General features: G+C 31.7%; 1 protein-coding gene across 1 annotated transcript in view; it reads left to right on the forward strand.

The window, feature by feature from the left end:
* Window positions 1–21,077, forward strand: part of LOC124356593 (serine/threonine-protein kinase grp) — a 41,791-nt gene that overhangs the window by 13,678 nt on the left and 7,036 nt on the right. Inside the window, exons 2-7 of the mRNA XM_046807686.1 lie at window positions 2,394–2,522; window positions 3,340–3,563; window positions 3,885–3,949; window positions 6,223–6,348; window positions 6,469–6,598; window positions 14,297–14,506. Coding sequence (XP_046663642.1) covers window positions 2,464–2,522; window positions 3,340–3,563; window positions 3,885–3,949; window positions 6,223–6,348; window positions 6,469–6,598; window positions 14,297–14,506 — 814 coding nt within the window. The 5' untranslated portion in view covers window positions 2,394–2,463. The remainder of the gene's footprint in view (window positions 1–2,393; window positions 2,523–3,339; window positions 3,564–3,884; window positions 3,950–6,222; window positions 6,349–6,468; window positions 6,599–14,296; window positions 14,507–21,077) is intronic.

Here is a 21,077-nt window from a genome sequence, read left to right on the forward strand (position 1 = left end):
AAGGTTCGGCTCGCTCGAGGTTCTATTTCGCTGTCACGTGCAACGTTTCACAAAACTCATTCCATTCAACACATGAAATGAGTATTTTGCCATTACTTTATCGTAATAAAAGTTATATCAAATTAAAGAACACATTCTTGTCTTTCCAACCAATACGTATAAAAAATGTCAATTCTAAAATAATAATGTCTAAATTAGTAAAAACCAAGTACAGTTTTAGTTTGGTTAATTTTATGACATGAAATTTTCGCTCTGCGAGGAAGTTTTTTATTATCCGGTCAGTATCAAACTTCCCGTGGAAAAGTTTTAGAAAATCGATTAAACTGCATTTTTTGTCTAAAAACCTTTTTTCTACGACTCCTCATTCCGGGGGAAATTAAGCGTTATCTTAATATTTATAAACACGGCGCGCGAGCTTCTCCCAGTGTCAGTACGGTCTTCAGTTCTTTTAGCGTGAAAGCAATGACTTTTTGGCTTACCTATAAACCTCACCTAATATATTTTCTAGGATAAAATACGGATAAAAGTTCAGTTTTAACATTGTAAATCTTAAACTGTCTTTAAATGGCTTAAATATAAAGCTAGATCCTTACATAATAGAATAGAATAGAACAGAACAGTGTTGTATTCAACATTCTCCACAGTTTTTTAATGACAAGTAATTTAACGATTTTGACTGTGCAAAACTCTACCCTTCAGTTTTGATTTCACGTGGTCATACATATTGCTTATGAAATAAGCTTCTTACTAAAACAAAATAACACAATACAAAAACACTGAACGTAATAATTATTTACAGTTAACTGCACACAGTAAATACACACAGCTTAGAACAACTCACTGTTAATACTGAAGTTTAACGATGCTCACTCTATGACAACAGATGTCACACTGGTATTATATTGTTTGGAGGGAAGGTTTGCTAGAGGGAAAGACGAGTCACAAGTCAGCCAAGCCCTTCCGGCTGGCCCGACCTTAAAGTCCGCCACCGTGGCGCGGGCGTGATGTTTTCAGGAATGAGCGATTCACACACCCCTCTTCCCCCTCGCCATAGCCTACCAACGACCGGCCGCGCGCCCAGACATATTATTCTATCTGTAGGCAAAACCTGAATGACTATCACGTAAAACTACGGGATTAGCATTCTTCGAAAGTTTCGCTGTTCCGTAAAATTACGGGATTAGCACTCTAAGTGTTAATATTAACCTTGCCACTGGTATGGTCAACCCAGAAAAATTCTCCACATTTTTTAGGGTGCCATATTTTTATAGGATTATTTGATGAAAATGGCAACCACACCACTGGATTTGTCTTTCAAAGACCTTTAAAGTGAGGGTTTGTAAGATAGATGCAGCGATTTAAAGTTTTACTTCCTGCAACTCTACATTGCGGTGGGAGCTGAAAATCCTATAGCTTATGCTGGAAGGATGTGCTGAAGCGTTATTTGATTATTTTTTAAAAAGGAGGTGTGGAACTTTGGACACACATGGTATAATTATATTAACCCTCCAGCATCCATTGTAACAAACTAAACAATGGTAATGACAAATTTGTCGTCTTGAGTATTTTGCAAATCTGAAATGATAGGAAAACAATTAAAATATGTTTTAAGATGACTGTTTGTTATTTACTTAGTGCACTTGACATAAACTGTGACGATTGTTAGCATATTGATGTATGTTGATTGTTAACACCACTTCTTATAACACTTACAAAAATTGTTCAATGTTTTTTATTTAGCTTAATTTTTAATTTGTTCTAGTTATATATTATTTAACTTTTTGTAACACTCAAATTGAATGAAATTTTGCCATTTTTTTGAAGAAAGCCTGCAAAACCTATTTTATAGGTGTTTTATAGTGAAGAAGAATTATTTGTGGAAAAGATGTTTTATACTTATGTGACACTGAAGTGATAGCTCTTTCATTGCTAAAAATCCAATTTTATGTTCTTAATGGATAGGAAATGTCAATTACAAAGAAAAACTTATATGAAAGGAGAAAGATAGTAAAGTTTTATTGCTGTTGCATTCATTATAACAAAGACTACACCAAGTATAATTGTATTGCTATTGCATTGAATATAACAAAGACTTCACCAAATTGTTGATGATTCTAATCAATATTTTTTCTGGGACAGGGAGCAAGCAAACTAAACAATGGTAATGACAAAATTGTCACCTTGAGTATTTTGCAAATCGGAGATGTTCGGAAAATAATCCCTTCTGGGTTTCTTTTACATTATTTTAGAAACATTATAAAAATCATCATTCGACCTTTAAAAGATTTCACTTATTTAAACTTCAGCAATGTTTCCAAGGTTTTTAATTGGTTAATTATCAGAGGATTAATATATTACTTGTAACATTATTTCTTATTTAATTTTTGTTTCAGGATATCAGGTGATACACGTGTACAATTCCTAAGAATTAATTCACAAGGATTTCCATATTAAGAAGTGACCATGGACTTTACAGCTGATTGGTCAATAATGCAAACGTTAGGTGAAGGAGCATATGGAGAGTAAGTCAAATCAACTAAAAACCCTACATTTATTTTAGGGGCTATTCATTTTACATAGTTAATATATTAGGGTATAATATACGTATATTGATAAAGAGATTAACAATAAGTTTATCAAATGTATCCACCCATTTATCAAATTAATCGTAGTAATAAATTACACAAAACATAATTACTTTGTAGAAATTAATAGAATGAAGCTGCAACATTTTTATTTTTGGGATTTTTATGGATGGAAGTACTGTTTTATTTCATCTGTCTTAGTTACTACTAATGAACTTATTATAATCAACAGCTGTAATTTTCTTATTTTTCTCCCAGAAAATGCCATTTTATTTTTTTGTTTACTTATTTTTGTTTGCTTGCTTGTGGTTAAATCTAGTCAGATGTTTATCTTTGTGTTAGCCATGGATATATTACACTCAAGAAATGACTGACTGTTGTAACAATTATTGAAAACACTTCTCCAATTCGAACTCATGTTGCTAGTAGGTGTTTTGTGAGCCAAAGTGTAGTGAATAGGATTGTCAGTTAGTTCGATACAATTTTCTTGACAAATATTTTGAACATTTGGAAAATACTGAAAGACTATACTACTACTGAAAGAAAATAGGATGACTACTTCCAGGGACGATGATTTACTGATAGTTATTAATAAACTAATCAAAAATTGAGAACAAATAAAACCAGTGGTTTTTAAAAATGTTTATTGGCTAATAATATAATGGTGATTATAGTTTGTCACAATACACCTGCTTAGGTCTCCTGTATGTCGATGGTTGAAAAAATGTGTGACCAATTGTGATTTGGTGTGCAGAGTGAAACTTTTGATCAACAAGAATGATGGGATGGCTGTGGCCATGAAGGTGATCAATCTGGAAGAACACCCAGAGGCCAGTGTAAACGTCCAGAAGGAGATAGCCATACACAGAATGCTCAATGATCCCCACATAATCAAGTACTTCGGCCAAAGAACTGAGGGCTCAGTTGGCTATATCTTCCTGGAATACGCTCCTGGAGGAGAACTCTTTGATAAGATCGGTACGTTTTATGAAGAAGGAAGATTATGGATCTTTTGATTTTTGTCGTTGTACTAAAGTAATTTCAATTTCTACATTAAGATTTTTGTTAATAGTATGAGCATGGTGATTTTTTGAGTTTTTCACAAGACTGATTTGTTTAAATTACTTACAATTATTTTTAATTATTACTTAAATTATATTAATTTGTTTTAATTTAAGTAAAGAGATTTTATGTACAACATAACAATTTTTGTTTTGTTGTATATTATGTTATTTTGTCAATTATTTTTATTGATTTATTTTTGGTTAATTAGGTTTTATTTGGTCTCTTTACTTGTAGAACCAGATGTTGGTATGGAGTCTTGGCAAGCTCAGAGGTACTTGAAACAGTTATTATCAGGGGTGGTAAGTTTTTTTTATTAAATGTTTCTTTATTTCTTGGAAGTCTTAAGGTTAATTTTAAAGCTCTGGCACTTTTTGTAGTATTGTGTAGCATATTTCAAACAAGTGTAGAATTATTTTATTCTCTTTCTTTCTCTGTGGCACATCTGATTTCCAACTAATGAACATAATGTGAATTTTGTATGAACGACACTAAAAATTAAACAAATATATGTCAGTAATGTTGAAGATGGAGCTTGTATTGGCTACTATTAACTTAATTACAATAACAAAGTACTTTTTTCTGATGAAGATAGCCTTGCTATTGAAAGGCTTCACAAAAATAAAAGTTTTTAAGTATTGGTTTTGTGTGTTTTAAATGTAATTAAGTTAAATATTAGTTAGAATAACAACCTTTATGTCTTATTTGGTACACTCTAAATCAATTTAGTACAACAGGAATTGTCATTAAGTAAATTAAAGTCAGTATATACATTTATTTACATGCGCATAGTACAAAGAGCAGCCAGCACGAACATAGTCTGATGGTGGCTGATATATCTGATTCCCTCCCTCCACACCCCGTGTGTGCTCAACACAGTTGCCAGTTGGTGTGTGTATGGAAAAGTTTCTGATTCGTATTGAACATATGTTACAATTAACAAATATGATCAACTAATACTGTAAAGAAATAATACAAATATGTGATAACATTTATCTATTTGCAGATAACATATAGTAAAATAAGTCATATAGTAGCAAGAAAAGCTTGTGGTCAGAAGCAATATGACAATTTCTCAAATGTCATCAGACTATGTTCGTACGGGTTACAATAATATATAAGCTAATAATTATATAGAATCCAAACTTGCTTACCATAGTCATAACCATACCCTAGGTGACATAGATAATTAATTTAAAAGCATTACAATTCTCAAAATTGTCTAGTAGCCTAAGCATTATATGTTGATAATCCTTTCATTTTGTTGATGAATTATTTTTCAGATTCAAACTATTTTTGATTTAAAATTGTAATTATAGTTTTGCAAGCCATGCCATATTACAGAATAGTGTGTTCAAAATTTGAAGTGTTGTGGTTTGGAAAGGCTATTTGTGAATTAATATGTTTTGATTGATTTAAATTCAAATCATTTTGTTGTGGTTTCATTATTACAAAGTCACAATGTAGCTACAATAGGTATACAGCAGTCAGTATCAAAAGTAACAATAATAAACAACAAATAATAACAATAATAACTGTCAATAAAATTACTCAAACAACAGATGAATTGTCAGTTAATAAAATAACAAATAGGTGGTATAAAGTGATATAATTATTACTGAATGATATTAACAATGTAATAAATGAAATATTAACATTAATACTTAAAATTTAACAGAGCAGCAGGGGGCAGATGCACATTGGTGAGGGTTACCAAACTTGTTCATTACAATTCAATATTGTTTAATTTAAAAAAATATTCCATGGAATAAAAGCCAGTACGCAAAAATAGTATTTAGAAAGATAAAGTTCATTTAAGTGCATCAAAATGATTGTAGACTTTTGGCTACAGCACGGTGTGATAGTTGTTATGTTCCATAAAATTCTACTGTAGTATTTTGTGTTTTTTTTTTGTTTTTTTTTTTTTTTTTTTTTTAGTATTGTATTGAGCTATACTGAGGAATAAAAATAATGTGGGTGAGTGAAGAATATTATTAATTAAACCCTAGATGAAAAGATTGAGGATTGAAAGGGAATTGTGATTGCACTGATTTTTCTCTTCTGGTGAATCGTCATTTTTATCCCATATGTATTTGTAAATAATAATAATAGCTGTTATTTAACAATTTTAAATATAACCAATCTTTAACTAACTAAGACTTAATGTTCTTACAATACATATTATTGAAAACAATACTATAAAGTAACATTTTTTCATGTTTCTATTATACCAACAACAATTTAATTTCTTACTAACCTCTTGGGTTTTTAATTTTTATCTACGTTGTTACATTTCTGTTTATGACACGTCTGTGCATTTTAAACTATGTAAAACTTGGCAGCTAATACTATCTCATTTTTAAAATTTTCCTTGAAAGTAAAACATTATTAAAGCAATACCCCTCAAATAACAAAAGCTTATTTAGCAATGTATTTTGATGTGCGTTTATATAATACTATTGCAGAAAACTTGGAAATGGCCGGCCAGCTAAATGCAAAATGATCGCCGCTAGGGACAGTAAATATAAATTTTATTTACTATTGTAGGTGTCTTATATTTCCTGGCGTTTTTCAGGAGTATTTGCACAGCAAAGGCATCGCACACAGAGACCTGAAGCCAGAAAATCTCCTGTTAGATGAACATGATAAGCTGAAAATCACAGACTTTGGAATGGCGACAGTGTTCAGAAGTCGGGGCAAGGTATGTACACTTCTTTGTAATAGAATAATTTAATTGACATAAAGTCAGGATCATAGTATGAAAATATTGCTGGTAAATGAACATCATGATATGAGAGTTGATAGGCGTCATATGTTACAGGAGCGACTGCTGGACAAGAAGTGTGGCACCACACCATACATGGCTCCGGAGATTTTCCTGCGGCCCTACAGAGCCGAACCAGTAGACATCTGGTCTCTGGGTATCGTGTTGGTCGCCATGTTAGCAGGGGGTGAGTTTTCAGAAGACAGTATACTTGTATTGATAGTCTTTCATTTTTCCTAGTAAAATGAGATAATTTTAGAATAGTACTTTGTACTAACATATTTCTTTTTAGAAAATTAATTACACTTGGTGTCTAAAAAGTCCCACTCCCCACCTTTGTTAACTTTCTAATGAATAGAGATGGGGTGATTTACTTTGGGGGTTTTATATGACCAAATGAGGAGTTTTTTAATGTATTTATGAGAAACATTTTTGAATACCCCTCTCCCAGAAATGGGGTATTTTATAGGTCTTATAAAAAGAAGAATGGTTTAAACTAGAGGTCTCTTAGTGTTACTCTAACAAATTTGGTGGCCAATTAAAGTTTGAGTTTTTTTTATAAAACCTCCACAGTTTGTTAATGTTATTGTAAGGCCAGTTATTGTGTCTCACATGGTAACTGGTAAACAATAAGAGATGACATGGCAAAACCAGCTATCGGTATTCCCAGGACTTCCTAATGAGTTTAAGTCAAACAAAACAAACTGTAATAAATGCTGTGTTAATCATGGTTGTTGATTCTTGTAATAACTTGTTTTATGATTTTGTGTTGTAGTTCTTAAAATAACAAGAAAGCGAATGTTTTATTTACCTTACAGTAACTTTAAATGAAACTTGAACTGTGGGGGTTTTATAAAAAAAAACTAAAACGTTAATTCGCCACCAAATTTGATAGAGTAACATTAGGAACCTCTAGTTTGTGCCATTCTTCTTCTTTTATAATACGTTTAAAATGAGGTGTCACTTCCTATTTAAAGATTTAGACTTACCCCAAAATACCCTATTTTGTGGGGGAGGAGTCAAAAATTTTCATAAATAAAAAACTCATCAGTTGGTTACATAAACATCCCCCAAAATAAATCACTCCATCTCTATTCATAAAATAGTTAATAGGGTAATAGGGGAGGGGTGGACTTTTAAGACACCTGGTTTATGTTTTATATAGAATTCATAAAAATTATTATTGTTTTGAATGTATGCATCAGTTGTAATGTTTAAGTATACAGTATTATCCTTAAAGGACTTGATTTGGTAATTGTTCTCTAATCATGTGAATAATCAACAGTATAGTGGATAATTTACTTCTAAATTTTTGTTTGTTAGTAACTTTTTCTAAGTTGTGTGGATCTAGTAAAATAACTAAACAACCTCTGCTTTAGAATTAGTCTTAGCTATTATAAATTCAATTATGTTTGCTTTTACAACTGAATTATAGTTGTGGCTTATTGGTAGTCCAATGTAATGATGCTATTATTTTGTACTCATATTATTGTAACTTTTTTTATTTTTTAAAATTTGTACGTTGATTGTATTTATATTAGTTTTAATTATTTAGTTAGTGTTCTAACAGAGCCTGTATATCTGATTTATGATATCTAATAATCAATAATTATTTCCGTTAACATATATTTACATGTATGTTATATAAAGATGTTACAACAGTTTTTTCTCAAGATATTAATGTCTTGAGTAAAGAAGAAGGTTGGTGCATTGTGTAAGTGAGATTATTCACAGGTACAGCATTCATCGGGCGTTTTTATTGTAAATTGAAGTCCACCAACTCACCTGTAATTATTGTAAATCCATTAATAGAGCAATCACTTTGTTTTTAACTCCTAAGAAAAGTGAGAAATTTAGTTGTAACACAACCTTGCACTTTCACTACTGTACATTATACAAGGTGCCGTTATGGTAAACAACATTATGAAGTTGTTATTGATAACGGTGCCAGGCGTGCGTGAATAGTCTTTGTCAGTTACTGAACAATCAAGGTCGGGTCTGTGTGGAGTGGATCTCTTTACTAATTGCCTACCATTGTCTCGTATGCATTGGGATGGTAATCTATATTTTAACTTCAAATATATTATTTTGTAATGTTAGTAGTAACTTTACAAATTGTATTATTGTAAATCAGATACAAATTATATGTGGGTGTGGGCTACAAAGTAAAGTATTTTATCATTTGATGGCATGTAGAGAGAGGTGTTATAAAATGCATATAAATGAACAAACATTAACCATATTAAAATTATTTCAGAAATAAATAAACATATAAAGCCATACAAAATATAAAATGTTAAACTTTGAAAACATGTTATAGTTAGTATTAAAATATTTGTGAAATGAAAAACCTTAGTTTAGAAAGCTGTGTGATCTCATGGGGATTAGTTTTATTTTATTTTAATTCTGTCGTATTGAAATATAGTTAGTTTTCTCTGAATTGTGCAACAAATTGATATTTTTCAAATAAGCATTTATAATGTAAGGTTACTGTCAGAATGATTTTCTATTTCTATAGTTTTCTATTCATTAGATTTGAGTCATTGGTGTACAAACAAAGATTGGTAAGGAACTATATTTAATTATTCTAAAGTAAATACATAGCATTTTCTAAGTACCGGTATTTATTTGAACATTGTGGACTGTTTCAACAAACCTGGCCTATGTTTTCAAAATATGATTGAAACCATAGTGGAAGTTCTTTTATCGCAATTTTATTAATAGTTATTATGAGGGACTATAAAATATCTTGGTAGGGTTCTCAAAGATTCTATTTACAAAACCTCCTTTGTAAATAAAATCAACAATTAATTGTTTCAGTTAAATTTACTCCAGTTATGACAATTTATTTTCCCACCCTAAAAGCATTTTATTTGCGATCGAACATGTCAGTCTGGCATCTGCCTGGAATAGTAAGTGTAGACTTTATCATGGATTTAATCTTAAGAATTGCCTGATCATTCAAAGGAGTATATGAATGTATTTAAGTTCATTAATGATTATTGTTTATATGTATTTTACTTCAAACTAAATTAATTCTGTATCTTAGTTATTTATGTTGTTGGTTTCATGATCATTTCAGTTTTAGAGATACAAACTAAATAAAAAAATAAACAAAAAAAATAGTCAACTATAGGATGAAATTAAATGAAAAATGTATTTATTAGAGACTATAACGTCCTCTCTACCATTTAACCAGAATGGTGATTCTGTCTCAACTAAATTGAAATATACTCTTTTAACAGAATTGAATAGTTAATACTACTCCAAAAGATCTTTCTTTCTTCGAAAGAAGAGATGGAGACCACGAGAACGTCGAGAAATGGTGGTTGAACGTTGTCTTTGGTATCCTAGCTGTAGGATCCTTAACCAGCCTAAAGCTAGCATACCAAAGTCAGGGTCACCCACATTGGTCTACAGCACAACTTGTGTTATAAATGTTAATGTATAAGGTGGGCCTAGTTATATAATTGTTTAAGTGGACATGCTAGGTTGCCTGAGTCTCCGCTCAACTTGGGACTAAATCTATAAATGTTTCTCTTTAGAAGAATAGTTTGTCTTAATGCTAATGAATTTAAAAAATACAGTTATCTTTTAATCCTAGTATGTCTGCTTTCTGGTTTGTGTGACAAAAAGTATTTTGTGCGTGTATATATTTTTAAAGGTAGTGAACCTTAAATATCAGGAGTAGACAACATAATGTCAATAATAATATATCCTAGCACTAAGTTATATACATAATACCGAATATAGCCTTATTTGCCTAATTAAGTCATGCAGGAGTGATAAAAGTGAGGTAAAATAAGTTACCCTTTAAGGGTTAATACTAATTTTGCATAATTTCTAATCAGTATAGATTTTTCCATAAGAAACTCAGGCTTGAATATAAATTAGAGTATGTGTTCTCAAATATATAAAATACAGAAATTAACAACATTTTAAAGTTAGTTATACTTAGTTATAGTTACACTTTATTTTATATTCCACGCGAAATTTTGTTTTTAAGAAATAACAATCACTGAGTTCATAAAACATGCCTAACTTTAGCAGCTGCCTCTGGAAAAGTAAACCTTGAGTTCAGCTGGAAATTGTATTATATTTCAGGAACATGAGTACCAATTTAATAAAAAAATCTTGACAATTGGACTCTCCATACCCATGAAGCTTGAAAGAACACACCTTGTGTATAAATACATAGGTTTGTAGGAATATAAGAAAGGATACTGAAGGTATGAATGGAGGTTTGTTTATCCAAATTATACAAAGTGTTCTATTCAAGGCCTGGGACGGATTCTTGATTTTTCAGCTGCATATTTAAAAGTTTGGAAATGTCGTTACTTAAAATTTTAAAAAAGCCCGATGATGAACAAAGTAATGCTAGGGGGACTGCCTTACTGAGCTGGTCTGTGATTGTCTCCATTCTCCAACATACCTCTTCCACTGTACAACCCACATCTCCATTTCTCATTTTCCGACAAGTACGGACCAGTGAAGGGGCAGGGTGGCCCTGTGTGCACAGATTATGAGAGCTGAGGGCTTGGTAGGCTGAAGGAAGGCTAATATGTTAAGGTTTCATTTTATTGTTGGTAAATCACAAAACTTCTAGATTACTGAATTGGTACGTAAAATATCTCTTGGACACAGCAGTTAATTAAATGAAGACTATTCTAAGTACACATTTTACAGTATGTAAATTGTGTCTGTAACAATGAATTAAAACATTGCATTAGATGATGTAATACACAATTTGTGTATATCCAAGCATACTACAAGATTATTTCAAGAATATTATTCTCTTTTATTTTGTATGACATTTTAAATTATACTTTTATTTTATATAATCTTAGTTGGTTATTTTAAATTACTGTTATAAAGAATTATTTCAATAAATAACATGAATGATAGAAACAAAATAGTTTAATTATCCAGTTGTAGTAAAATGAACCTTGGGTTTAACCCATAAGAACAATGTTAGTAACCTATAGCCAAAAAGGTGTTTTTAGAATCTTTAAATAACAAAATGGTGTTGTATTTTTGTAATTAAAATTTAACAATAAATTGAAATACATAATAAAGCACTTTTGTCATTTTTAATAAGCTGTTATGGAGTTGATGACAATGAATGCAAATCAAAACATTTTTCTTGAAAAATATATACCATACCTTTTTAATATTTAATTTACAAAGTGCAAATAAATTTGAGATTTTTATGAATAACCAATAAGAATACTGAAAAATATATAAAGCATTTGGATACACATTAGTTATATCTTTAAAATTAGACCGCTCCTATAATTGTATGGCTTAAAATATGGTCTAATAGCGGTTGAAGTTTAACATTGTTCTTAAGAGGCTAATACAGCCAGCTCTTAACCCATTGAGGAAGTATTTATTGAGGCCTCTGCAGGACTGGTAGCAGCAATAAAATTGGGCAAACGTGTAAGTCTGGTTAAAGCTTTTTAAAACAAAATCCATAAAAGATAAGTTTTTGTAATACTTCACCTAAATTATAACAATGATTTTCACATAAGTAATTTTCATCGATATATCTAAAGTAATAAGCTCAAAATAAAATATTTATTATGAATAATGTTTTTTATGATTTTACTGGAAATTTACTTAAACTTCTTGTTTACTAAGAAATTAAAATTTTTTTATTCACTGTACACAAATCTACTTTACAAATAATAAAACGTTTGTACAGTTGTAAAATAATCCAAATAACCATCATCTTGACGTTCTTAAAGTTCCTCATCCTTGCACATACCGTGAATTGCAAACAGTTTTTGTACACATGAAATATTTAAGTCTTTCATGCTTCTATTACCATCACTGATATCAGAATTGCACACCTAATCACTGTCTGATAACAAATCAAAACAGAGTCCTGTGGTTGTTTTTACAACAATTGCGATTAATCTCTTATCTAATCAAAAACAAACAACATTGCATGTAGTAGCAGGCAATCGAAAACAATGACAAAGTATTCAAACAAATAGGTGATCAGTTCAGTGCTGCCAATAACAAAACAAAATTAAATGCATTTTCCACTTAGTGAAGACCACAGCAACGATACCTAGTGGATATTTCCAGAACTAGCGAACGCCCATAAACAAGGCTAAATGTAGACTATGTAACCAGCTCAAAGCTCACATTCAACCCAGCCCGCTTGGTACATAACCAGCTGTTATCTCTTCCCCAACGTGACATAACCTCTGAACCCCAGGTGACATTTGACAGGTTGTCATCTGAGGAACAAAGGGTAGGATTTTCAATTCGTATTGGTAACGCAGTAAATTTGTAGTATTGATAATCTGTTTTACTTTACAAGTCATAGAGAGCCAAGTCTGATCGCTCATATTATAGGAGCTGTCATTGTTACTGCTTTGTTTTATTATAATTGTGTTAATGAAGCTGTCATTTAATTCTACCTTACAATTTAATTTTTATTTAATAAGCTAAGATTTTAATTAACGTATCATACACTGCCTATTGCATTGTATGCTTACTAACAATAAAGGAATTTAAATGTTTCATAACTAATTTATTTACTGTTCAATATATTTTAAGCATTAATTGAACTATTATATTGTAAAATTTACTGGAAACCTCTGATGTACTGGAATGTTTTGTATATACATGTTAAACTCCGACGTCCATATATGATGTGCTTAATGAGTCAACTGATGTCCGTATTATGTGGACGTGCACTCTTTTTGTTATTTTACTGGCCACCTATTTTACCAAATGCTTTAAAATTCCACAGTCTTGTGTAAAAAGATGTGTTGCAACGAAATATTTAGATATGTTTGTAAACCTTTTATTTTATATTTAATATATTTAGTCTGTGATTGAGAAATTGTAATAAATCTCAGCTGACAGCTGACATTTCTGAAAACATATTCTCCATATGTAAATTTTGTATTAAGAGGGATTTTTAAAATAGAGGCTCTAACCAGTTTTAATTATTTTATCAGAAGAACTGTGGTTTTATGTTAAGTGCTATGAATTTCAAAGCTCATATTACATTTACTTGCACAAAATGGCAAAAAGGAAAAATGACATGTCCGTACAAAAAGTTGTAACTCAACTTGCGAATAAACTAGGCCTGTCATTTTTATTTCCTTAGAATAAGAATTGAATTTAGCACAACATAAATAAGATATTTGTGTGTCAAATATTTCTTTAGCTCTATAAGGTTTTCAAGAGACTGGAAATTTTAAAATTATTTGTAACTTATTTTTTATATTAGTTAACATAAAAAATAAAACATTTTCAAGATAATATTTTTTCCATACGTTAAGTAATAATAATCGTTTGGCTGTAAACTGGCATGTAACTATCGGTTTAGATAATTTGTTATTATTGGTAATAGAATAAGTTTTGGTTAATCACACCGTGTATTGCAGTAGCCGTCAAATGTTCCAACAAATTGATAATGTGACGCACGTTAGTCAGATTTCTTAGTTTGTTCATTTCTGGAATGGGTTTATTCATAAATGACTTTCAATAATTAAGTTTTAATCTGTATTATTTTAGTAATAAATATTATAAAACCTGTAGTTTTTTTTAAATGTAATGGTCATACGTTTTGTGAATGTTGTGTGTACTACTGAAGCCCAATGATGATAAAAACAATGCTAGGGGGACTGCCTTACTGAGCTGGTCTGTGATTGTCTCCATTCTCCAACATACTTATACCTTCCACTGTACAACCTACATCTCCATTTCCCACTCTCTGACAAGTACGGACCAGTCAGGAGGCAGGGTGGCCCTGTGTGCACAGATTATGAGAGCTGAGGGCTAGGCAGTGTAACCTGGTGGTATCTACTATAATATTGTGCAATGTTGGTGGCAAGTAAAGAGATATTTTATTGTTTTATAGAACTGCCATGGGAGAAGCCAATGGCCTTGTGCGTGGAGTACACCAAGTGGAAGAGCAACGACTACATGAGTGAGTCGCCCTGGAAGAAGATGGACAACCTGGCAATCTCCTTGCTGCGACGGATACTGAATCCCATACCCTCAGCACGACTGTCCATAGCTAAAATCAAACAGCACCGCTGGTACACAAAACATCACACACAGATTAGAGGTCAGTTTTCCACATTTACTCAGTTTATAATATATAGAAATTTCAATAATGAATCAGTTATGAAAAGTAAGGGACTCAAACCGGGATCATTAACTTGCCAGGAAGCATACTACCACTAAACCGCAGATCAGTTGTAATTATTGAGAAAATTATTATCTGTGCAGCTCAAAATGTTGAGTATTGCTCTAGGTAACCATATTGCCTAGTACAACAAACGTATTTTCATGTTCAGAAATTATAGATAAAATTGTTCCTACTTCTCTAAAATAATAGGAAAGTTTAACCCTTTACCCGAGGAAGTCATTTGAAATATACTATTTTTAAAATACTAAAATATGCATTAGTTACAAACTGTTCTTTAAAAATAAACTGAAAATGTGATATTTAAAAATACAAAATGTGATTAAATATCACAAATGTGGTGTAAATAAATCAGTTGGTGATAAACTACAGCAGATGCCTTTTGCTACAGTGTTGCCAGAGTGGAAATAAAATGTTATCATGTCTTCCTGGAAAGTTTCAGTTGATCTGATAGGCAATTGATCCAAGGTTGGCCAAGAGAGGCGCCTTGGAAATCAAGTCTTATCATGTCTTCCTGAAAAGTTTAGGTTAATCTGATATTTAATTGATCCAAGGTTGGCTAAGAGTGGTGCCTTGGAAATCAAGTCTTATCATGTCTTCCTGAAAAGTTTAGGTTAATCTGATATTTAATTGATCCAAGGTTGGCTAAGAGTGGTGCCTTGGAAATCAAGTCTTATCATGTCTTCCTTCAAGTCTTATCATGTCTTCCTGAAAAGTTTAGGTTAATCTGATATTTAATTGATCCAAGGTTGGCCAAGAGAGGCGCCTTGGAAATCAAGTCTTATCATGTCTTCCTGGAAAGTTTCAGTTGATCTGATAGGCAATTGAACCAAGGTTAATTAAGAGAGGCCCCTTGGAAATCAAGTCTTATCCTGTCTTCGTGGAAAGATTCAGTTAATCTGATAGGCAATTGATCCAAGGTTAATTAAGAGGGGCGCCTTGGAAATCCACGCCAAAAAATCGCGCTTTTTTATCATGTCTTCCTGGAAAGTTTAGGTTAATCTGATATTTAATTGAGCCAAGGTTGGTTAAGATAGTCTCCTACTGGTCTTAAAACTCAACACATCAATTTTTACCAAAAAGAACCTACCAATATTGTAGGTTGTTGTAGGTTGAACCTACCAATAACGATGTTGAAAACGTTAATTGTGCCCAATCAATCAAATGGAGATTTTAGAATGAGTAAAGATAAGACCCATGTATCTTGGTATATTAATAGTTGTGTTAAGCTTGCAGAGTGACAGGACAACAGAAGTGGAGCTGCCTGTGTCAGGTACTGAGTGACTCTGAGCGTGGAGACTCCGAGGACATTCAGTACCTACCACAGTCTGTATCCTGACATCACCGCCATCACCATCCACATCCATCTACGTGCTGATTGCACCTGACTTGTTATTTATATTTATGTCTAGTTATACTATTGTATGTTTGCTATGTTTGTAGTTATGTAAATGATGACAACTGTTTTGGTCATATTTTATTTCTCATTTATTATGACATGTATACACAAAGGTTTTTAATTGATAGAAATTAATATAATATATTTTAGCAGGTTTGTTAAATATACAAGAACTGTGTGAAATAACTGTTATGTATGAAAAGATATTTTTTATAACAAATACATAAAAAATAAAATTATTGGATAATTGTGACTTTTCTTTCATCAATTATTAGAACATAATGAAAGGTTGATTTTAACATTTAAAATGTGGTGTACGGTTGTATGAATTTTGTTAATTGTAGTATACGATAATATTCATGTTGTCTTGTTTTAGTTTATTGAGTACAGATAGATTATTTAGACGTGAATTGGTTCGCACACGGAGGAGTGGGGGGTTTGAGGGAAAGTGTGGGCTGGGTGCGTAAGAGGAGCAGGTGCAGCCTGTAGACTATTGGCACTATTGTAGATATTGGTCTGATAAAAGCATCTAGGCTTTAATTCTTCTTCGTTAACACTTTGATTTACTTTCGTCTACACTCAGGGGCACTATTTCTCCATATATTTATAAATTTATACTTTTTCAGCAGATTTTGTAGAGTTTTTGAAACTGAAGCACTTACTGTGTCCATTTCAAGCACTGATATTTATGTTTGTAGCCACGCTAGTATGCATGTACAGAGTCAGTTCTGTCTGCGGTGATCAGATGCATGTGCCCAGCAATATTTGTCCACTGCACAACCAAGGTCCGTTTCACGTCTAGGTAATCTATCAGTACATTGTACAAGTCACTAAAGTGCCACGAATATGTAGTGATGCATAAGTGTATTTGACCGTCTAGAAGCAAACTGAATGTGTAACCTGCCAAAAATAAATCAATAAAGTAATAAATTGCATTCTTTTATTGACATTTCATGTTGTGGCATGCGGTTAAATGTACATGGCGCTTATCTGTAGAACATTACCGCTAGAAAAGGTAGAGCATTTTACAGACAAATATATTTTTGTTATTATTTTTTATTCTAAGAAAAAAATTTAACTGGCAATAAGAAGATGTTTTAAATCTAAATGCACCTAAATTGTATTGTTACAAACTACACCTACAAGTAGATGAAATTAAAAAAAATCGCAAGCATGCAACTTTGTGTGCCGTGTTTGTTGTTTCTATTGCAGCTACAATTTCTCCCAAAGTTGCATAAGATCATATCTTTTTCACACACCAAGTTTCTAACACAATGTTCCAAAAAGTTTATTATTTATTAGGCCATGTCAAGTGCGTTGGGTACATAACTTATTCAACTGTTCATGACACCATATGCTCTTACATGTACATGAAGGCCTAAATAAAAAATTAATTATATATGGGAATAGCTTTATTGTCACACAATCTGATGTATTTCAAGACATAGACAATCTTACTCCCAAATGTCAAAACAACTTGTCAAAATGTTATTGAAACTGATTTTAAATAAGTTGAGTTGTTCATTATTTATGTGGAGTATTGTCACGGTTTAATTGAAGAAAATTTCATTGATTAATGTGTCATATCTTGTAATAAATATAACATTTTGACTGAAATGTTAGATTGTCATTAATAAAAAGAGAGAAAACTTCCTTGATATACAATTTTTCTACTAAAGAATATTCAATTGTAATCATTATTCAGGAAATATATTGAATAACAATGAATTATATGTGCATGTATTAGGTTTATTTATGTGTGTAATGTTGATTCTCCTTTGTTTAAAGCTATTGTGTAACTTAACCATAAATATTTAGTTGTTTCGTCATTATAATGTATATTTTCGTTTTTAGTATGCCTGTTACAATAGTTGTTAAAATACATTAACCCTTTGAACCCTAGAACCAACTTTTTGTATACCACGAGTTATTTGGGTATGCAAAAAAAACTTGGATCTTTGATTAACTTCGATGTTTCAATCAAGATTTGGTGCAGAGAGGGAATGTATGTTAGAGATTGTTCCTAATATCCCGTAAATGATAACAGTGACTACCTTATAGATTCTGGGCTTTACGCAACAGGATTGGGTGGGATGTGGAGGAAAATATCCATCCATCATCCACCTGAAGGTTGGAAGGTGGATTGACGTAGTCCCCCCCCCTCTCAAACACAAACCAACTGACTGCAGGAGTGCTAAAAGATGTTATTTGTGTGCCATGTATGTGAGTAACTGTTAACTCTTCGTGACAATCTTTAGGAAGTTGTGAAATTTTTAGCATGGTTCACCTGTGAGAGGTGATATTTGGAGATGGATGATCGCACAACTATCCGAGGGGTGTGAACTCTTGAAATCCAAATAACAGAGCCTCTTGCGCCCTTTTTTAAAGTGTAATACTTTACCAGGGTCCCCACCCGACCGTGAATTTCATTCACCGTTCAAAAAAAAACCTTAAATAAGCCGTGAATGTACAAACCATAAAAATTTCTACAACTTGCGATTAACTGATTCAACATGAGTCATCGCCTTGACTCAGTCGTGTAAGGCCTGATTCACATGTGAACTAGAATCATACAAGTCCAATCGTGACGATTCGTGGCAATCGGTCTTGGTGTGATTTACTATATTTAATGGAGTGGTTTACTCGCGCGAGCTGGCCAACAGCGGCGTGTCGCAGTAATCACGGTCAATTATTGCACCACGTGGGAAAGCCAATCTTTCTCAAAATATTGACCTTGGTGGATTCGGTGGGAGAGGAGTCCATAGATGCTCAATTAATTATAAACATTAGCCTACTTATTGTACACTTACATGTAAATATTTTATCATTTTTTATTTGTAATATTTCATACGATATCTGTGGACTAACTACTTAATCAAAACTTTTATTTATTTTTATTTGTTTGGTTTTGTCGCTTATAATCAGATGGATCACCTTAGAAAAACATACCTAAATTTATGAATAATTGTTTACCTGGCAATTTATTATCGTTATTTATACTACAATCGTAATACTATATAAGTACATTTTCCCACCAGTGGTAATAGTTTTGCATGGCAAGAAAAGTGCTTTAAATAATGGTTTGGTAATTATACTAAGGGGAACATTTCAAAATTTCACTGAAATATAAACTTCTTGCTTTATTCTAGCCTTATAAATAAGTAAATTGTATCCTTTTTATGGTGAACAAACCATACTGTTGGAAGCATACTTGCAGATGTGTCGGTAGCCAAGACCTGTTCATTTCTGCACAAATCGTTCACGTCGTTAGTGTGATTAGGAAAAATTTTAAATAGACCATTTCGCTGCGTCAGAAATGGAACACACCTGTATTCAAGCTGAGTTGAGAAGCGAAAATCGGCAACAGACGCAAAAGTGCAGAGGCCTAGAACACTGAAAACGCTCGTGGCGTGTTTTAGTGCTAGATACTACAATTGGCCACTTTGTGTGGAAAACCCATATTTTTCTAATTTTGTTTGTAATGTCGTTAACAACTATCGATCGTGAAATTTCTAGTTTTATACTGTAAAAAACCGTGAAAGACCTTTGAATTTGATGATAAAGATTGAGTGGGAATCCCGTTTTCACTATCCATAAAGGACGTTTCCTTCTATGTTCAACAACAAAATAATACAAATTACTTTTTTTGATAGGTTTTTTACTAAGAAATATTAGTGCATACATTATCATTATTTAAACAAATACATTGAGCATGACATAAATTTGCTCAAATAAACAATGTCAAGGTTATCTACTGGCAACAGACGGCATAGAGAACATCATCGTTACTAAATAGAGATCAAATTAAAACTCTAAACTCAAATTTATTCTCATTAATAGAAACATTTATAAAAACCGTGGTGGTGGCAGATTCGTCGCTTGGGTTACTTGTAAGTATATAGGGAGGATATTTTGCCTGTGGAAAGTGTTTCTCATATACTCTCTAGACAAGAATGGTCTCATTATCTAGGGTTCAAAGGATTAACATGTAGTTTTTTTCCCAGAGATGGCAGAGGTTTATTTTGTACAATAATAGTAAAATGTAAACATGTAATTATCACACTTGCGTGTTATATGGGTAGAAAAGTGTGTAGAGTAGAAGTTTTATGGAGATCATACAATGAAAGTTATTAACCCTTTGAATGCCATTGTACGATTTTACCGGACGTCAAAAGTTGTCTGAAAAGTGCCAACGTCCGATTTTACCGGACGTTCAGGGAAAAAATCACTAAAAATCGAAAACTTAATATTTTTAAACTAATATTATATTAAATTGTTTGTGAAGAACTGTTTTTTTTCCTAAATAAATTGCTATAGTACACTTCCAATCAATTGACTTTAACGAAAATCAATCTAGAACTCGCATATAAACATTTTTGGTTGAAATGGCTACATGTTCCAATTTTTTGTAACAATGTGACATTAGTTACTTAAATTAAAGTTGTATAACTCGCTCATGATTGAAGATAATGATATACATTTTTCAAGATATATAGGCAATTGAATACCCTTTCCAGTGATATGGACAAACTAAAAGATATGATTTTTCTGGTAATGATAATTAGGTTGAAAAAGTTAAATTAAATTAAATAAATTTTTTTATATTCCTAAATTTAATTTTTATGGTAACTTTTTTATTTTATGTTAATTAGGTAGAGTTTTCAAAGAAAAATTAAAAAAAGTATGTTGATAGCTTATTAAATAATCAAACTGAATTTTTTACTGAAACCTTGCAAAATGCCTTCAAAAGGGCTGGCACTTTTCAGTACACCCGCTCAATAAATACTTGGCACTCAAAGGGTTAAAAACTGTATTTTACTGTTTAAATAGATGTTTACACATAGGAAGTTTTCCCTATAAGATTAAAAAATAGTTTTTTTACCATGGAAATTTTGGATAGTTGAGCATAATTTAATTGACAATATCCATGCATAGTTTGCAAAAAATTTTTCAAGAATATTTTGTATTGTGTTTTGATGTTGCCAAGTTAATTTTAATTGGTGTAAAAAACAAATTAGTAACAATGTAACAAGTCTTAAGAGAATATTGACATTTTGACCTTTTTAATCAATAGTAACCAATAATGTCCAT

Source organism: Homalodisca vitripennis, chromosome 3, assembly GCF_021130785.1.
Source record: "Homalodisca vitripennis isolate AUS2020 chromosome 3, UT_GWSS_2.1, whole genome shotgun sequence".
Taxonomy (NCBI): domain Eukaryota; kingdom Metazoa; phylum Arthropoda; class Insecta; order Hemiptera; family Cicadellidae; genus Homalodisca; species Homalodisca vitripennis.